Here is a 16,538-nt window from a genome sequence, read left to right as displayed (position 1 = left end):
GAAAGGTTGCCATCTACCGTTCAAAAATTTATTTCACATATTGAAAAGAATAGCAGGTTTATCATCTTCGAAACTGCATGATTTGACGTGGTGTATGCCCGTTGTCGTTCCTCTAGCCTTTCCGACATTAAATTGCTTGGAGACTGGTACGTTGTCGAATAAATAATCCAAAATTACCAATGTAATCCTAACTCAAATCTATTCGACTGTTCGATCAAACTGTGGATATTAAATCGAGGAATAATCTTGAAAGAATATTTATTGTGCATTTGTCGTCAGTCGTTAGAAAAAAAAAATCATGCTTCAAGTGAAGCCGCGGCCGCGATGATTTTGTGGCTATAAACAGATTTGACCATCAGGCAATTTGTGATTAATTTTTTAACTTTGTATTCACTTGCAGCATCTCCAATATAAAGCATCATGGCAATTAGACCAGTTTACAGGCCGAAGATCGTCAAGAAGAGGACGAAGAAATTCATCAGACATCAAAGTGATCGTTATGACAAACTCAAGGTAAATTATGTTTACTACTCATAACCTCACTTCGAATGTTTCGATATTTTAACAATCCTCCAGCACATTTCAAACTCGAGTTGATTTGAAGTACTTCTCAAATAAACTATGATTCAATTATGCCGACGTCTATTGCAAGAAAATAAAACAATTCTGAAGTGTCACAAAACGTCAAATTCATTTACATTGAAACTTGATATCAAATCATGATATTTCCAACTTTTTATTTTCTAAAGTATACAATTGCATTAATGTTCCTACTACATTTATTTTTTACGAAATGCACAAAACAAGAATTTTTGGTGTAAACTCTGGTGATGGTGACCCGCATTAACTGGTTGAACATTAAATACAAATACAATAAAAAATCAGAATTTTTAATCCCTTCTCAAATTGTAACAAACCTTGCAATTGCTTGTATCCTAAGCTTTGAGTGAACAAAAATACCTTTACAGCAGACTTTCGGAATTTAGTAAACTGATACTGCTTCTTACATCAGTCACCGAATATAAACTTTTGCATAACAAAAATAATATTCTTCGTTAATGGGACTGACTCGTTCATGTATTGAAGTCTAATTGTATTTCTGTTTTTGTATAGGTTTAAAAATCACTGATGAAAAATGCATTTATTACTTTAATTAATAAATATGTTTGTTCGATTGTAGCGCAACTGGCGAAAACCTAAAGGTATTGACAACAGAGTCAGAAGGCGTTTCAAGGGTCAGTTCTTGATGCCAAACATTGGTTATGGAAGTAACCAGAAGACGCGCCACATGTTGCCCACCGGCTTCCGAAAAGTGCTGGTGCACAATGTGAAAGAACTTGAAGTTCTAATGATGCAGAACCGCAAATTCTGTGCAGAGATCGCTCATGCCGTGAGCAGCAAAAAGCGTAAAGCTATCGTCGAACGAGCCCAACAACTGTCTATTCGTGTAACAAACGCGAATGCTCGTCTTCGTTCTGAAGAAAACGAATAATCTTTGGAAACGTTTGTAATATAAATAAAAAAAAAAGTAAAACAATTTTGACGTTTCAAGTTCATGGTGCCTATCATAAGAACGTGAGTTTTTCACGATTTTTTCTTCCTACTTCCTCTACAAAAAATAGACAAAGAACATTTTGATAATTTTTGAACTACTCTTCTTTGGAAACTGGCACGAATGATAAGCTTCAATTAGTTTTTTGTTTAACGATCGGTGCAAGTTCCAGCGCAATTATTATTCGCTTTTATTTCAGTTAATTATTCAACTTTTCCATGTCTTTATCATGTACATTTAATTTCATTATCGTTCTTCGTTTTTATTGATTTTAGTTTCGATGTTTATTTACTTTTTGTTTTTCTAATTTTCGATAAATTTTTCTTTTCAATATTTAATAATTCCCTTAGGTGAAAAACTTGTAAACACTGTCCTCTATTTTCGACGATTCTTTTCTTTGAACAATCGACCACCGGAGTCGAGAATTGAGTTCATTCATGGGTCACAACACCCGCAGCCATTATCCTTGGGGTTTATACTCCCACGCTACAAGATTTCGTGCTGTTGAGAAAATTGGACGTCTGTCGCCGATTATTATTAGAATTACGAGAGTCCAGGGGGCGATAATGAATTTCAAGAAAAGTTTCACGCTTTCTTTTGTGATGAAATAAAAAGTGCGTAATTGTCACGAATACGTATCACGAAGGATAATTATCAGGTTGAGAATTAGAGAGTGTACAAATTTGCACTTTTTCTAAAAGAGATTTGAGAAAATACAAAATTAACCTCCAGAGGGTTTGAATTTCACATCTCTGATTAATATAAAAATTCGCTTCAATTTCTCGACATGAAAACCAGTGTTTCGTCATATTATCAAAAGTAAGGACTCAACAATTGTTGTCGAATATTAAAATTGAGCGAACCTCAATTCCATCAAGGTTTGATGCATTTGACCTATTTTTCGTAATACTTCCGCATTAAAAAAACAGCTGACACTCGAGTCCGAAAAAAGTCGAGGGGACGATCAATTTTCTAAGAATAATCGACTACAGACTGAAAAAAATGTCGAGAATTAACGATTCCTCTGGCCTTCTTTTCTCCGAGCGATAAAAAGTGGTGAATATGCGGAGGCGGAGAATCGAGCATGTTTTAAAGGGGGTAGCTACCCCATTGCGTGTCAAGCGTTAGCTGACCCATGGCTTAGAGATTATCGACCCTCGCTTGACCGTCTTAACTTACGCTGTAACTCTTGGAACAAGCTGCACGAGGGTGGGGGTAAAGAATAACCCACACCGCTTCAAAGCTATGCGGGCTTGTGTCTGTTTTGCATATTGACAAAAAAGAGCTTTCTCTAAAGCTCTTTAGTTCACTCAACGACTCTAGGACCTTCTAATTATTCCGTTATTGCTTATCGATTTACTGCTCTCATAAAATAGCGTAAAAGAGAAATGATACCGTCCATTTGGCATTTTCATCGAAAGTTCTCGAAAACCTTTTGAGGTTATTCAACAAAATGGGTTCGAAAAAAGTTTTTTTTTCGCTGCAAAACCAATTCTGAAACTCATGCAATTACATTTTTGTCTGAAGTGTCATTAAAATCGTGAATTTTCTGCCTCCGCGTTTGAACAGTTCTACTATAAAACGATAAAAGATGGAAGGAGATGAAACATTTCGCATGTTGCCCCCTGTCGACCCACTTTATTGAATATCTCTGTACAATAATATGATGAAATAAATGGAAATCCGTACAGTTATTGGATTGCGTGTTACTGTTTTTTGAACCTTCTAATCGAGGTCTCGTTCTTTACAGTAAAAGGGATAAAAATAAATGTAAAAAAATGTACAGTTTGAATAGTAAAATCAGCGGAGCGAGGCCGCGTCACCGGTCGTATCGCGCTTCGGAATCCGTTTCCCAAAATCATTAGCATTTCCTACCACGCAATCGCGTATTGTTGCTGCGAGATGGAAGATGGATAGTAATAAAAATTGAGTTCAAATGAAAATTCAGCTAAAAGTAAATTATAGTGATCAACGACAATGAAGCACAGATTGATGAGTTTGCTCTCGGTTTTATAGACGCATATACGATGAGCAGGCGTTTTATGCGAGGGGCTCAACGTCAGATCGTCAACAGAGACTTCAATGCCTGGCAAGCTTTAGGGCGAATAAATAATTCAAAAGTAGTAGCACACCGTGTACATATGCGTTTTGCAATCCAATTCCTCAACCCTCAATCAATCCCGCAAGGTGACACCTATCACGCTGCGAAGAGCGTGTATTTATTTGTATATGCACTTTGAACATATATGTTCGAAAATATAGTTATGCAGCGCTTACCGTTCCGCCCTAGTTTGAAGGAAAAAATCATTCATCAGCAAAACTGCTTGGAATTCCCGGAATTTTTGAGCTTTTTTCGGTTTCATGGTTTCATTGAAAAAAAACCGATTATTTTTTGGAGCCAAAGTTTTCAGAAATGGATGGCGTGGAATTCGTCAGTTGAAACATTGCACTTCCATTTCGTGATTTCAGTAATAAAAAAAACGTATGATAGCCAAAGTATTTTTCTTATTGTGCCCGAAAAACTGACATCAAAGAGACACCATATCTTTTTCGAAGAATTTCGTGAAGGTTTATCGATTTATTCATGAACGAAAATTTGTTTATTCTGTCGGACAAATTAGCTAGCCCAATTTTCTTCAATATTATGAATAAAACATAACCTCAATATTGATCAACTGGGCATTCGAGGATACAATTACGGATGGATTCCTGAGACTTCGATTTTTGGCATTTTTTTTCGTGTTGATATTCTACTTTCTGTCCGATGTTTGGAGACCCCAATTCAGTAAAATGCGATAAACGAAAATAAGGGTTTTTCTGCTATGGGAAAAACTGCACTGTAATGCTCGAATTACATTTACAACAACCCTGATCTTGGTTGAGCGACACGTCATTAATGACACTATACTTATGCCACATATGATGCATAAACGTATGGAAACTGGTGTTAGAAAGAGTCCGGCGTGTCGAGGAACGATATACAACATGAAAACATGTATACAAGAGGTTCAGGGAAGCTTGAACTATGTAGAGATGGAGGGACTGCCCTCGTACCGGCTAGTTGTCCGTTTTGACCGGCCAGTACTTCAGCGCAGCCCGAGAAGCACGGACCCACGATTCTACGAACGCGTTCTAATCTCTATTTAACAATCAGTGAAATCGCGAGTTCTCCTTTCTTCATCGATCCAAGTCCTTTACAGTCGTGTATATAAAAAGTTCTATGAAATTTTATCCGTGAAATCGATGACTAAAATATCCTGACAATAAATAAATTGCTAGTTTTTCTTTGTCGGTCCAATTTCTTTCTAAAAACGTGAACAATTGTGGATAATTTGAGTAAAAACAAAAACTCCCACGTCAAATCTTCTGTTAATCCCGAGTTCGTAGAATAAAAAATTACGAAGCTTTATGCAGAGAAAAAAAACTCGAAATATTTTTTTTTCGTAACAAATGATCCGGTTACCGTCAACCATCGTTAGTACGCGTTACAATTGATGAATAAATAATTGTTCGTTCTAAAATGAACGGGTTGACGACTTAACAATTGCATGCGAATGAACTTCGGGAACTTTTTCAACTTCAGTAATTCAGTGAGTTTATACGATAATTGTATGCTATTTTTCTTTAGGTTTACCGCAGCAGCTTCTCCATTTTCTTGATTTCAGGTTACGAAATATTATTAGATTTTCAAGTACTCATTTTTTACAGGTTAAAAAATGACGAATTTTGTCATTACTTTTTTTCGGTATTTTCGATTTCACTTTGAACATTTAGTGCATCACTTTTACATACGAAAATGACAAAAAAAAATCCGTCAATTCAACCATGTTTAGTAGTTCAAGGAATTCGATCAAAACAGCACAATTTTAACTCGATTAATCAAAGTAATTCCACCGAGAAAAATTATTTTGAAACAAAGTTTCTCTAAAATCAAAACAAAATTCTTGGAAGTGAACACTTGATACAAACTTACAAATGACTTTCGCCTGAGCATCGATCAAAGTATGGCGTGAACAAAAGAAAATTTTTCTCAAATCGAAAACAGACTTATGACAATGTGTGATTAATTAATGACATACAATTACTGTCCCGCGAGTGGCGTCGAAGAAAAAGAAAGGGGTATGATTACGAACGCGAGCTTTACACAAAGTCGTTGATTCGAAATGAAATTGGTTATAGGCGTATGAGAGTAAGGAAAGTACGGAACGAGGCAAAAAACAATTTCACGTTCTCTTTGATTAATCGTTCGCGGAGAGTGCAGTTATTTTTTCCAGCAATATATAATTGTTGTCGAGGAATATTTAGAGTGATGCGGACACAACTCAATGGAAAAAGTGAGGGAACACTATTTTTCCTGGAAAAGTAACAAATTCGAATGAAAATAAAAAGAAATAAACGAAACTCGCTCGGCAGTCGACACCGTTGAAAATTGTTCCGGCCATGATTCCACGTCTGTGTGCGCGCGTGTTTGTTTATAAAGTCTAAGTTCACCTCTGCCCGGGGAGTTGTCAGGCGCTTTGTTCTTTGAATAATATAAATTGATGTTATAGGTTAGGCGAGTATGTCGAGTAAAGTGTTGAAATACAAAAAGTAGAAACGAAAGATATTATTGTAAAGAATAAGAGTGGTATCGATTCGACCACGTCAACTACGGATAAAATATGAGGAGTGACATTTCTCGAATTGTCCTACATTAATTTTGTATAGCTGCACTATCCAGAGCGAAGGTAAAATAACGAAACGAAGAGACGGAGAAGAGAGACGAACTAATGAAGTCTATAGCCACGACGGAGCTAAGGACGCCTCCATAAACACCGGGGAAAGTGTCGTACGTGCGAAAATAACAGGCTTCCCGAGTTCAGGAAGCGAAACAAGAGAAATATAGCAAATTCCTCAGAACCCCTTTCGCTCGACACAAATGACTTATGATTATTTTTGTACCGCCCCTGTTAGTGCAACTTCGATAATATTATTTTTCAAGTATACACGACTTTGATGGCCTCGTCGTCGAATCGTGCATCTTTCAACAATAATACACGCCACGTTTTTGTCGCGAAATTGACGCCTCTCTGTCAACCTAAAAGCTCAATTTTAACGCGAAATTTATCGTTTTGATGGAGGAAATAAATTTTTGAAAATTCTTCGCAACATTTTCCGCAACAATGTCCGAATGGCAAAGCCCTGGAAACGAAGGACTCAAATTTCGCACGACTCGATGCGAAATCCATTGAAAATATCACTCTAATTAACTGACCTGTTCTAATTAAAAGTTTATCAGAGCCGAAACGTGATTAAAGAGAAACATGCGTTCGCGCTCTGATAATTTACTTAGTTTTAAATAGTTATCCAACAATGGCTCGAAGCAGTTTCCCGGGGAAGCATAAAAAATTCGAAGTTTTGATCACAATTTGATAGAATTCGTCCGATTTTTTCAAATTTCCAAAATTTCTATCATTTCTTTTTCAAAAAATCACAAATCAATCTCTCGAAGGCCGGAGTTTGTTTGCTTAATTCTCATGGAAGAATCGAGAAAGCGGATGGAATAAAAATATTAAAGTAACAATAAAAGGTCCTTGATTCGCAATGAAAGTTCCCGGAATATTGGACATTGTTTAATTCCTGAATGGCTCTGTACGTCAAAATAATAGTCGTAAGTTTGGCGTGGTGTAAGTGAAATAATGAGTGTACGATACGTTGGCAGTTTTCACGCAACGTATTACGGTTCAGTGGCCCCCTGAGTGCGCACTCAGGTGTGGTCTTTGTTGTGCTTTCCTGTGCAGGTCCGGAAATGTCCGGAACGAACGAAAGAGCCTCCCCCTCCCCCTGCGCTGCCCGCCTTCGTCGCCCTCTTTCTATGCAGAGCAGCAACGTGCCACTCTAACCGGATCGCTATTTATCAACCCGGTGCTCAATGCAAAACATTTTTTTTTTCAGCCGACCACAGGATTCCTCATCTCTGGATAGTTCCCGATTAAAATGACGGCACTAATTTTGGCTACGGGAATATTTCTGCTCGGTGAGTCCTCGGGAAATTGCGAGAGTGAAGTTTCAACATGGAAGGCGACGCACGTCGAGAAGCGAATTTTCCAAATCGAAGTTCCTTCCTCTCGAAACGAGACAAATCAACGGCTCTGATGAACTTTTCGTTTTATTTTTGTGACTGGAGCTGAAATTTTTTCAGAAAAATAGTCATTCAAAATGATCGAGTCAAATTTTTTATTGCCAAAGTTCAAAAAATTAACGAAATTGAGAGTAAAAATGAAAAGTCGATGTCAGTGAACTCGTAGTGTCGAGTAAACGTCAAAAATGGCCTGAAATAAAACGAGAATAAATGTGAACTCGGAATATCCTGAAAGAAATAATAAGCATGGAAATGTAAACAGGTGTCGCGATCGGGGAGATCTCAGGACAAGCGAGTATAGCTCGAGTGTCACGTTGCTCGCGAGACGATCATCAGAAATGTATAGCCTTGGCTGACCCTCTCTTGAAAGACCCTCATCTTATATTCCCGGATAATATGAGGGACATTGACATGGTTTGCCGGTTAAGTCAAAGACATTAAATTAAATACTTTATTCGACAAATAGACAAAGTGTCATTTCAGTGCTGAATCAATAATGAATGATTATTTTATTATTCAGAACTTGGTCGAATTTCGTCGATTGTACAAAACAGTACATCGATAATTGCTTCTCCAAACGAAGGCAGGAGCAGTTCAATGCAGCCGTTGAAGTTCCAATTGCCTCGGTTCATCAAATGTGCTCGGTTTCCACTTACCAAGCTGGTAACGCCCATTTCGTTATTAGTTCTGCAATTAGAAGGAAAAGAACGATGAAAAGTCGCTTATTGATTTGTCAGAGGAAGAGCCGAATCAACGAGCCGCTTTTTATTGGCCGAAAGCTCGTGAATTATTCATGAAAATAGTCGAGAATGAAAAATTCATAAGATTTTTATAAAACTTGAAGAATTCATTGATCCGCAAGCTATTTTGTGGGCCCACAGAATATTTACAGTACGCCAGCTGCCTCAAAGCTACAGTCATCGAATCCGAGCACTGTGGCAATCAGTATGCTGCTCTCGTGGACGAAGTTTCCAAGGGTGAAATGGCCAGGACGAGTCTCTGCTGGTAAATTACAAATTTGAACTATTTTTCGCTTTTTTTATAGTTAATTATGAACGACGATTCTTCGTGACTTTATTTTCGATAAATTGATTTAAAAATTCTCCTGTCAGCTCTCACTATCATTTCCGATCCTGCGTCATTTACGAAACGAAGAAAAAGTGCGATGCGAATCAATCGGGAGGCGCTGCTTCAAGGTTTTCGCGTCAAGTGTTGGACAAAGCTTTGAGCTTTTTGCAGGATCAGTGTCAAAATTACATGTGAGTAAATATTGAATGAGCGAACAATCGTTGAAATCGATTTCGAAAGCTGCCAGTGAAAATTCCATCAGTTTTCATGACCCTTGTAATTTCGTCGTTTCTTTCATGAACAGACCAAATAACGCAGATTGCCCTCACGCTGTGACCGATCCCGGATCCTCTTTGACCGTGAGTCCGCTCGAGGAAACTCGTCTCAATCTCCAGGACAACAACAAAGGACGCACTTATTTGAGAACCTTATCGCCCGACAACAACGCGATTCAAGCGAGTAATTTCCATGGAACGAGCGCAAATACAGCTCACCCTTCTCAATACAAGAGCACCGGAAGAGCTCTCAATTCTTATCCCAGTAAATTCATTTTTTATGTAAAAGAAATCACAATTTTTTCAATTCAGACTCTAAACTCTTGATCTGTGTAATTTTGCTTCAGCTCAACACACTGAAAGCGACATTCCTGACAGCAGGGCGTCTCCGACCCGAGTTTCAACGGATGTAAATAATGCCAAAATCCCAACTCAGCCACCGCCGCAGACTTTCTCTTCTCCTTCTCCTCCTGCTTCTCATTCTTCATCTTCTTCACAATCTGCTCCTTCTCCTCCTCTTTCTTCTTCTTCTTCTTCACAATCCGATCTTTCACCACATTCTGCTTCAGCTTCTGGCACTCCGTCCTCAACTTCTTCCTCTGTTTCTCCAAAGGCGCCCACAGAATCGGAGGACAAAGTCATTTTGCACGAAACGAATCGTGTTCCGATGGAATCCAATGAGGAACCGGGTAACAATCTTTCTTCGTGTTATCTCGCAGAGCTTCCAAAATTCCGTTGACGCCATAAAAAATGCCTGAAGAAAAATGCTGTGATAGATTCGATTGAAAAAATGTTGAATAGTTCTCTCAATCACAGTTTCAATTCCTTGACGAATCGATGCCTTTTTGAAGCGAACATTGAATTGGAATTTCAAGGACCAAAATTTGTGGAATTTTTTAATCTTTACTTGAGTGTTTGCAAAATTTTCTTAATTTCAATGAGACAATTTATGAACAAATATTGAATGACAATAAAAAACAAAAGTAATGAAGGAATTTTTAATCGAGTCTTTGAAATGTGAGTAAAAGCAATAAAATTTGATAGATTTTATTAAAGTTAAATGATTGATTACCATGCAGCGGTCGTCGTGACGCAGCGTCCATCGAACTACGGCAGAGGCATGTCCTGGACATCACCGGCGACGAAACCGTCCACGGAAATCCCGGCATGGGCAACGAGCACTTGGCTTACATCGAATCAGGTAGAGAATAAATCCATCAGCGAGATTCTTAATCTCGAAGCTCGGTCTTTCGTATTGTTATTTTTTTTAATTCACCGGTGGAACAAATTTATTCGTAGGCTCCGGTAACCGACGAGTCATGGTATCCTGCGGCCGGAAGTTTCGGTGGTAATCACATAGACGAGCCTAATCAGCAAGGATTATCGAAAAACGGTCAAGCTAGCTTGAGATCGGAGTTGCTCTATCTCGGGGTTTTATCCATCCTCGTTTATTTATGTTAAATCTAAACGTTTCGTTGTTTTCCAACTACTGCAAAATCACGGATCCTCGTTTTAAGTGGCATCGATGTTTATAGATGGGTCAAGAGTTCATTTCGAGCAATGTTATTTGAAAAATCGTCAATCTTTTAATCGTACTGTTTTTTTAAGGATGTTTCGGAGAGACGTAAAAAAACGTTTGTCAATCATTTCCCAGACCTTGATCGAACATTTTCTTAACTCACATTTTAACGCGTCTTTTTAAACATAATTTTCCTATGTGAGAATTGAAATCCTCCAGCAAAATATTCGCTCAGCAAAATAGCAATTCAAGAAAGACAAACAGAATTTTCAATTCGGAAGGAATATGCCGAAAAAATTCAACATTTCATTGAATTTTAATGGACAATGGTCATGGATTTGATAATATTCTAAACATCCTTAAAAGATATTGTGAAAATAGTTAAGTTTTCTCTGGGTTGTTGGTAGATTCGCTTGGCTACGAAAATTTTTAGATTGCCATACGTCATGTAAGTTGAAATATATCGTGATAGAGGTTTTTATGGTGCATTAAATGCGTCGCTGTTGACGAAGGCCGAGCTCTCTTCGAATCTTGGTAAATGGAATTTTGTTTATTAAGCTATTATATAACAAATAACAATATTAATCACAAACTTTAAACTATAAATGTTCGTTAATTATCCTAACTGTGTTGTCCTGCTAGGAATCGTGTGCAAAACTACGAGAGCTTTCCGTTTGGATCTTATTTTACCTTCACCCTTTTCTTTTTCTTCCATTTCTTTTCATTCACAGTTATAAAAAAGTAATTCTCATGTCTCCTCTACCAGGACGATTTACATCGAACTAAGTTCGACTCATGTTTTTTCTAGGATTTTTAAGTGTTACACTTTGTTTTTTCTCGTATATTGGCTATCAGCTGTGACTTGTACACTTGCAGAGAGAAAGATATTAAAATAATAAGAAAAACATGGAAAATTAAGCAAGTACGAGGCCACGAGGGAATTCTAAAGTTTCTCAACGATTCACAACGTCGCTAGTTTCGATTTCTCTTAAAATACGTTTATGGAAGATGACTCGTGCACTGATTGCACATAAATACGAGAGATGAAAGAAAAAAAAACGAGATTATTTCTCAACTGATAATCTTGCTGAAAATTAGTCCGTGAATGAAACATTTATAAAAAAATAAAAATGAAAACTAAACGAGCTGATAAATATACAAAAGTAGAAAAATTGAAAAAAAAAAAAAAAATGTTATCCTCGTAATAATGCAGTGAGAGTCGAAATTTTCTTTCCTCAGTTTTCACTAATTATTTTCTGAACTTCAAAATTTCATCGTGCTATTTGATTATCGAAATTAGTGCTCGCCAAAAAAATTAATAAAAAACAAAAAACGTTAACATTATCATCAGCTGTCCAATCGCGATCGATTGTGCTATGAGAATTCGAATATTAATCTGACACTTCGTTGGTCACTGTTAGACGCTGGAAAATCTCCGGAGTAACTACTCAAAACTGTACGTATAATATAATATATATATATGAATATATATATATTATAAAATGCAATAAAATACATCGACCCTTAACGAGTAACCACAAAATGATTCTTTTCGTTTCTTTTTATCTTTGACTAGGATTTCTCCTTAGTGAAGTTTATACATATATCTTACTTTATATACTATCGTCTTGATAACTTTTCTCATTTCCGTCTCTCCCTTTCACACTTTATCGTATAAGCTTATTTTTTATTTGTTTGTTTTTTTTAGTGATGTGTATAACGTTATCAGTGTAAAAGTTTTTAACAGTAGTTACTATGTTATTAACACGAGTTATGAACAAACACGCACCACACCTGAATTTTTTCATTTTTTTTCATAAGTATATATATATATATATATATATATATATGGGTATACAGGGAGTACCGCGTTGAATGGTCAGTAGTGTGGACTCGAGCTCAGAACGAAATTTCGACTGGTAAAGTTTGATACCAATCAACCTTTTAGATATCCACGCCATTCGAAAATTTTCTATCTCCAGAGGCTGAGAGCCGGCTTAAAAGTGGACTTGGAGCTTGGAGGTTTTCGATGATAAAGCGCTGCTACAAGAATTTTCGACATCACGTCAGTTCTGAATTCTAATTCACACTCGTGTCCATTGAACCACGAAAGGTCCTGTATAAATGTATATACAATGTGTGTGTGCATGCGTATGCGAATATAAATACATAACTTGAAATATATTTAGGTTGTTTATTCTGAGCTATAGATTGGGCGTATATTTGTCTCTTTCTCGAAACTTAAATTCAATCGTGTTAATAATAAAAGCGCTTGTTTGTAATAATCGCTTCGTTTATGTTGTTGATGATATCAAGATGATAAATACCTCGGCGAGTTGGAGAATGCGAATGATATCTGTCTCGCGAGTGAGAAGAAAAAAACTGAAGAATAATGAAATTCATTATTTCTTACAATAGAAAAGTAGTGTTTATTAGACTCATTATCTTATGCTCAACTGCACTATTCTCGTTTCACTTATTCATTGTTATTAATTCTTTTTTTTTCTCGGGATATTTTAACTACATTATTTCACAACGCTTTGTTTATTCTCTTTGTTTTAGTCTGAGCGCGACTCATTCCATTTTTTTTCTATAGTGTTATTATAGCCCGACTTACAAGCAAAGGTAAAAACCCCACGGTTATGTTGTCATAGAAAATCGAAGCTCATTTCCTGCGGATAAATACAGCGATTGTGAAGAGTCTTGAATATGACTGTAGAAAATAATGAAATCAAATAAAAAGCAACGTTATTGAGTTGATCCTTTACTTGTAAGCTACGAATTTGGCCACGAATTTCATCCCCTCTTTTTTCTTTTCTCCCGTTCGGTACTTTTTCTCAGCCACTAGTTCGGTTCCCGGGCCCTCAATGTTTTCAGTCATCCCAATCATCGTCGTCCTCACTCGTACCGCTCGACGAATCTTGACTGTCGTTCCCGAGAGCCCGCGATCTTTCCGCAAGAGCTCTCGAAAGTGCTCCCGCCAAGCCTTGAGGCTCCGTCAAAGAAGTCGACTTCGTTTTTGTCGTTACTGGCTTCAATTCGATTCCACGACGTATCTGATCGAGCAAATCGTTTCTCGAGTCCGGCACTGGACTTGGTTTCACTTCGGACTGGCTAACTTTCTGCTCCGTTAAAAAACAATATCATTTTGTTAATAAAACGTCACAGAAAATATTGGAAAAACCGCGTTACCGCAAAATCCATAGTTGCAACTACAATTTTGTTCGTTACGATTGTTTTTCACAATTTCTAATTAAAGGTTTTTTTTTTCTTTTACCCTGAGCGTTGTTCCACTTCTGATCGATTCCATAAGCTTCGGTCTCATGTCATTAGTATCGCCGTTGTTGTTGAAGGGTGAATCGGTACTCGTTAAATTGTCGTTATTACTGAAGTCCGGAAGCGGGGGCGGAGGCGGAGGAGGGACATTCGTACTCGGACTCGTATTCGTATTGGTATTCGTACTCGTACTCGTACTCGAACTTCCTCTCGCTGGAGGCGGAGGTGGAGGGGGAGGAGGAGGCAACTGTGGCGCTGGTGAATTCAAGGGCGGCGGGGGTCGCGAGGGAAGTGACCTATGAACGGGAGGTGCACTCGGCGGAGCCGGTGGAACGGTCGTTCGTAAAGGCGGCAATGGTCGTGCACTTCTTGGCTGCATCTGTCCGGTGCAAATAATTCATTAATCAATTGTTGAAATAATAAAACTTTTATCACCGTTTTAATATCAAAAGTAACTCGCAGATTTGAAAAACGAATAAAGAGAAATTGAATGGTGGATGGGGAATGAAGGAGCAATGGAAATCTTACGCTATTAGATCCAGGACTGGCCGAAAGGTGCGGTATCGTTCTCGCCGGGATGGGCGGCGGAGTATCGAGTCCCGGTGGTAAAGGCGGTGGTTGATGAGAACTCTGTGAATTCGTCGTCGGTATAATATCATTTTGAATCGCAGATATTCCTCCGTGTTCCTCGATGAATTTATAGATGAATTTTCTCGTTTTCTTGTTTCTCAGTTCTTGTTCCGAGACACCAACTTTGTTGAAGAATTCCGCCAGCTGTGACTCAGAAATGTCGATCCCTTTGATATCCGGATTCCATCTCATACCGGAGAGGTGTCTGGAATTGAGGAAACTCTTCTTCATTTTTTGAATCGCTATTATTTTGCTGTGATTTTTTCGAATGCAGTACGATTTCAAATTCAAAAGCTTTGTATCTGGTATTTTGACTGCTTCATTTTTTAAATCCTAGCTAAATAGAATTAATGAAAAAACCTGAAGTCCGAAGGTAGACCAATGTCAGCGGTTGTCAATTTCCTCTTGCCATCCTTTTTTGAATCTTTTTTCTTTGTTTTGTACATTGAGCTGCTCGATACACTACGATTAACGCCAATACCGGAAGGAGAACCATTCAGCATATTGATATTCGTGGCAGATGTGAAGCCAAAAGTCGAGGAGCTACTTGGACTCTTGCGAGGCAAAGTAACCACACGATTTTGTGATTCTGTCTCCATTCTTGAACTTCGTTCTTGACGTCTTTGACGATTGGTATTGAGCTTTGCCAAAAGTGCATTCCTTCATAAAAATGAATATTCGATTAATTGGGCAATGATAAAATCCTTTGGTCAGAAAAATCAGGTTCCAAATTGTTTAATTTTCAAATCATATATCTAACAGTGAATTCTAGATCAAAAATAGTACCTCAAAATGATTGCTTCTGTTTCATCAGCAAAATTAAATGCAACCATACTGTCTTCACCTTCAAAAGTATGGAAATATGGCATAGGAGCATTGTATTCCATGGAATTGTAAACTTCATGTTCCCAAAGCATGGCGTTCCTTTGCAAACAATACAATCGAAGGAAAAAACTTCTCCTAGGATTATCTCTTATCAGAGTTATTACACCTGCGTTTCTCTTTATCCACTCTTTATGCGACGGTGATTGCGTCAAGTATAACTGTATCACTCCTGCCGCAAGACACTGCAAATAATGACAATTCAAGGCTGTTTCATTTGATTTTAAGTTCAGTTAATTTTTAGAAATCTCAATTGGTAAATTCAAAAATTTAATTCACGAATTTCCAACCACAGTCTCAAAATATTTTGTTGTGTGTTTAAAATTAGAAAAAAACAATTGAAAACACTCAAACACGATATGGAATTTTAGAATTTCATCTATAATCTGTATTCCTTGCGATTGTTTACCAAATTGGAAAAGGTGAGAGGAGGGAAAGCAAAAAAAAACTGAGTAGTTCTGCTGAGGATTGAGGTCAGCTGCGCTATCTTTTTTGGCACTAGATGAAGATGACAAATTCTTACCTGACAACGGTTACCAATAAGTTTAAAAATGATGTCATTTTCATCACGATTCAGGAGGACGGAACCTCGATTTTCTTTAGTTCCTGTGGACTTCATATTTTCGGGATGAAAATAGTTGAAGCTCCAAGGTTATGTTTCATCGGTTTATCTGGTAGTACGATAACTGTTCTCTGTACATTATCTTATCAAACCTTACCCGAGGCCCTACCCGCCCCGCACTACTTGACAGATTCTGTTCACTCACTCACTTTTTCTCTTTTTTTCAGGAAAGCAAAAAATATTTATCGTGGTAGCCTTTGTGAATTTTCGGTCTTCATTTTTTAGCAAGGAATGAATAAGAAACGAGACGAAAGTTTATCGTGACAATCATCGACAATAACAGCAAACACCACCCACGAAGAATTGTACGAGTGAGGAAACTCGAATGACGGTTGATGACATTTCCGTGCATCCGGTTCAGTGGACCTTGTGTGCCGTCATACTTGTAGCACATAACCTCACTTCATCAAAAAGAAAAATAATAAGACGTTTAGGCGGATGCACTATTATACACGTTTTTTCTTAATGATTATAATGGGTGTTTAATGTTTTTGAACATTCTCGACTAGTGTAATAAAGTGATCCATTACTGCTTATCTTTAGATTATCGACCAGATATCTCGGACTGATCGTCGGATTCTCAGTTAATTTTA

General features: G+C 37.6%; 3 protein-coding genes across 6 annotated transcripts; 2 read left to right on the top strand and 1 right to left on the bottom strand.

Moving 5' to 3' along the window:
• Positions 1-46: 46 nt before the first annotated feature.
• On the top strand, positions 47-1,537 carry RpL32 (Ribosomal protein L32). The gene is made up of 3 exons (XM_043429986.1): positions 47-146; positions 401-513; positions 1,181-1,537. The coding sequence occupies exons 2-3, from the start codon at positions 421-423 to the stop codon at positions 1,490-1,492; spliced, it is 405 nt and encodes a 134-aa protein (XP_043285921.1). The 5' UTR covers positions 47-146; positions 401-420; the 3' UTR covers positions 1,493-1,537.
• Positions 1,474-11,134, top strand: LOC122416874 (uncharacterized protein DDB_G0271670-like). Of its 3 annotated transcripts, XM_043429973.1 has the most exons (11): positions 4,643-5,142; positions 7,487-7,568; positions 7,936-8,095; positions 8,194-8,336; positions 8,555-8,678; positions 8,786-8,932; positions 9,046-9,281; positions 9,364-9,425; positions 9,630-9,705; positions 10,096-10,217; positions 10,316-11,134. In XM_043429973.1, exons 2-11 carry the CDS (start codon positions 7,529-7,531, stop codon positions 10,475-10,477), a joined length of 1,272 nt encoding a protein of 423 aa, XP_043285908.1. In that variant the 5' UTR covers positions 4,643-5,142; positions 7,487-7,528; the 3' UTR covers positions 10,478-11,134. The 3 variants fall into 3 exon arrangements, with proteins under 3 accessions (XP_043285907.1, XP_043285908.1, XP_043285906.1); XM_043429972.1 differs by lacking the exon at positions 4,643-5,142 and adding an exon at positions 1,474-1,575 and having other exon boundaries at positions 9,364-9,705; XM_043429971.1 differs by having other exon boundaries at positions 9,364-9,705.
• On the bottom strand, positions 11,065-16,530 carry LOC122416873 (neural Wiskott-Aldrich syndrome protein-like). 2 transcript variants are annotated; one of them, XM_043429970.1, is made up of 7 exons: positions 16,095-16,530; positions 15,847-15,994; positions 15,228-15,508; positions 14,802-15,101; positions 14,340-14,646; positions 13,813-14,190; positions 11,065-13,657 (listed from the first exon to the last, which is right to left on the bottom strand). In XM_043429970.1, the coding sequence occupies exons 2-7, from the start codon at positions 15,940-15,942 to the stop codon at positions 13,409-13,411; spliced, it is 1,611 nt and encodes a 536-aa protein (XP_043285905.1). In that variant the 5' UTR covers positions 15,943-15,994; positions 16,095-16,530; the 3' UTR covers positions 11,065-13,408. The 2 variants fall into 2 exon arrangements, with proteins under 2 accessions (XP_043285905.1, XP_043285903.1); XM_043429968.1 differs by having other exon boundaries at positions 15,847-16,530.
• Positions 16,531-16,538: the final 8 nt, after the last annotated feature.

Source organism: Venturia canescens, chromosome 10 (genome assembly GCF_019457755.1).
Source record: "Venturia canescens isolate UGA chromosome 10, ASM1945775v1, whole genome shotgun sequence".
In the NCBI taxonomy this organism is placed as follows: domain Eukaryota; kingdom Metazoa; phylum Arthropoda; class Insecta; order Hymenoptera; family Ichneumonidae; genus Venturia; species Venturia canescens.
The sequence above is the reverse complement of the archived record's forward strand: the minus strand, read 5'-3'. Positions and strand labels throughout refer to the sequence as shown.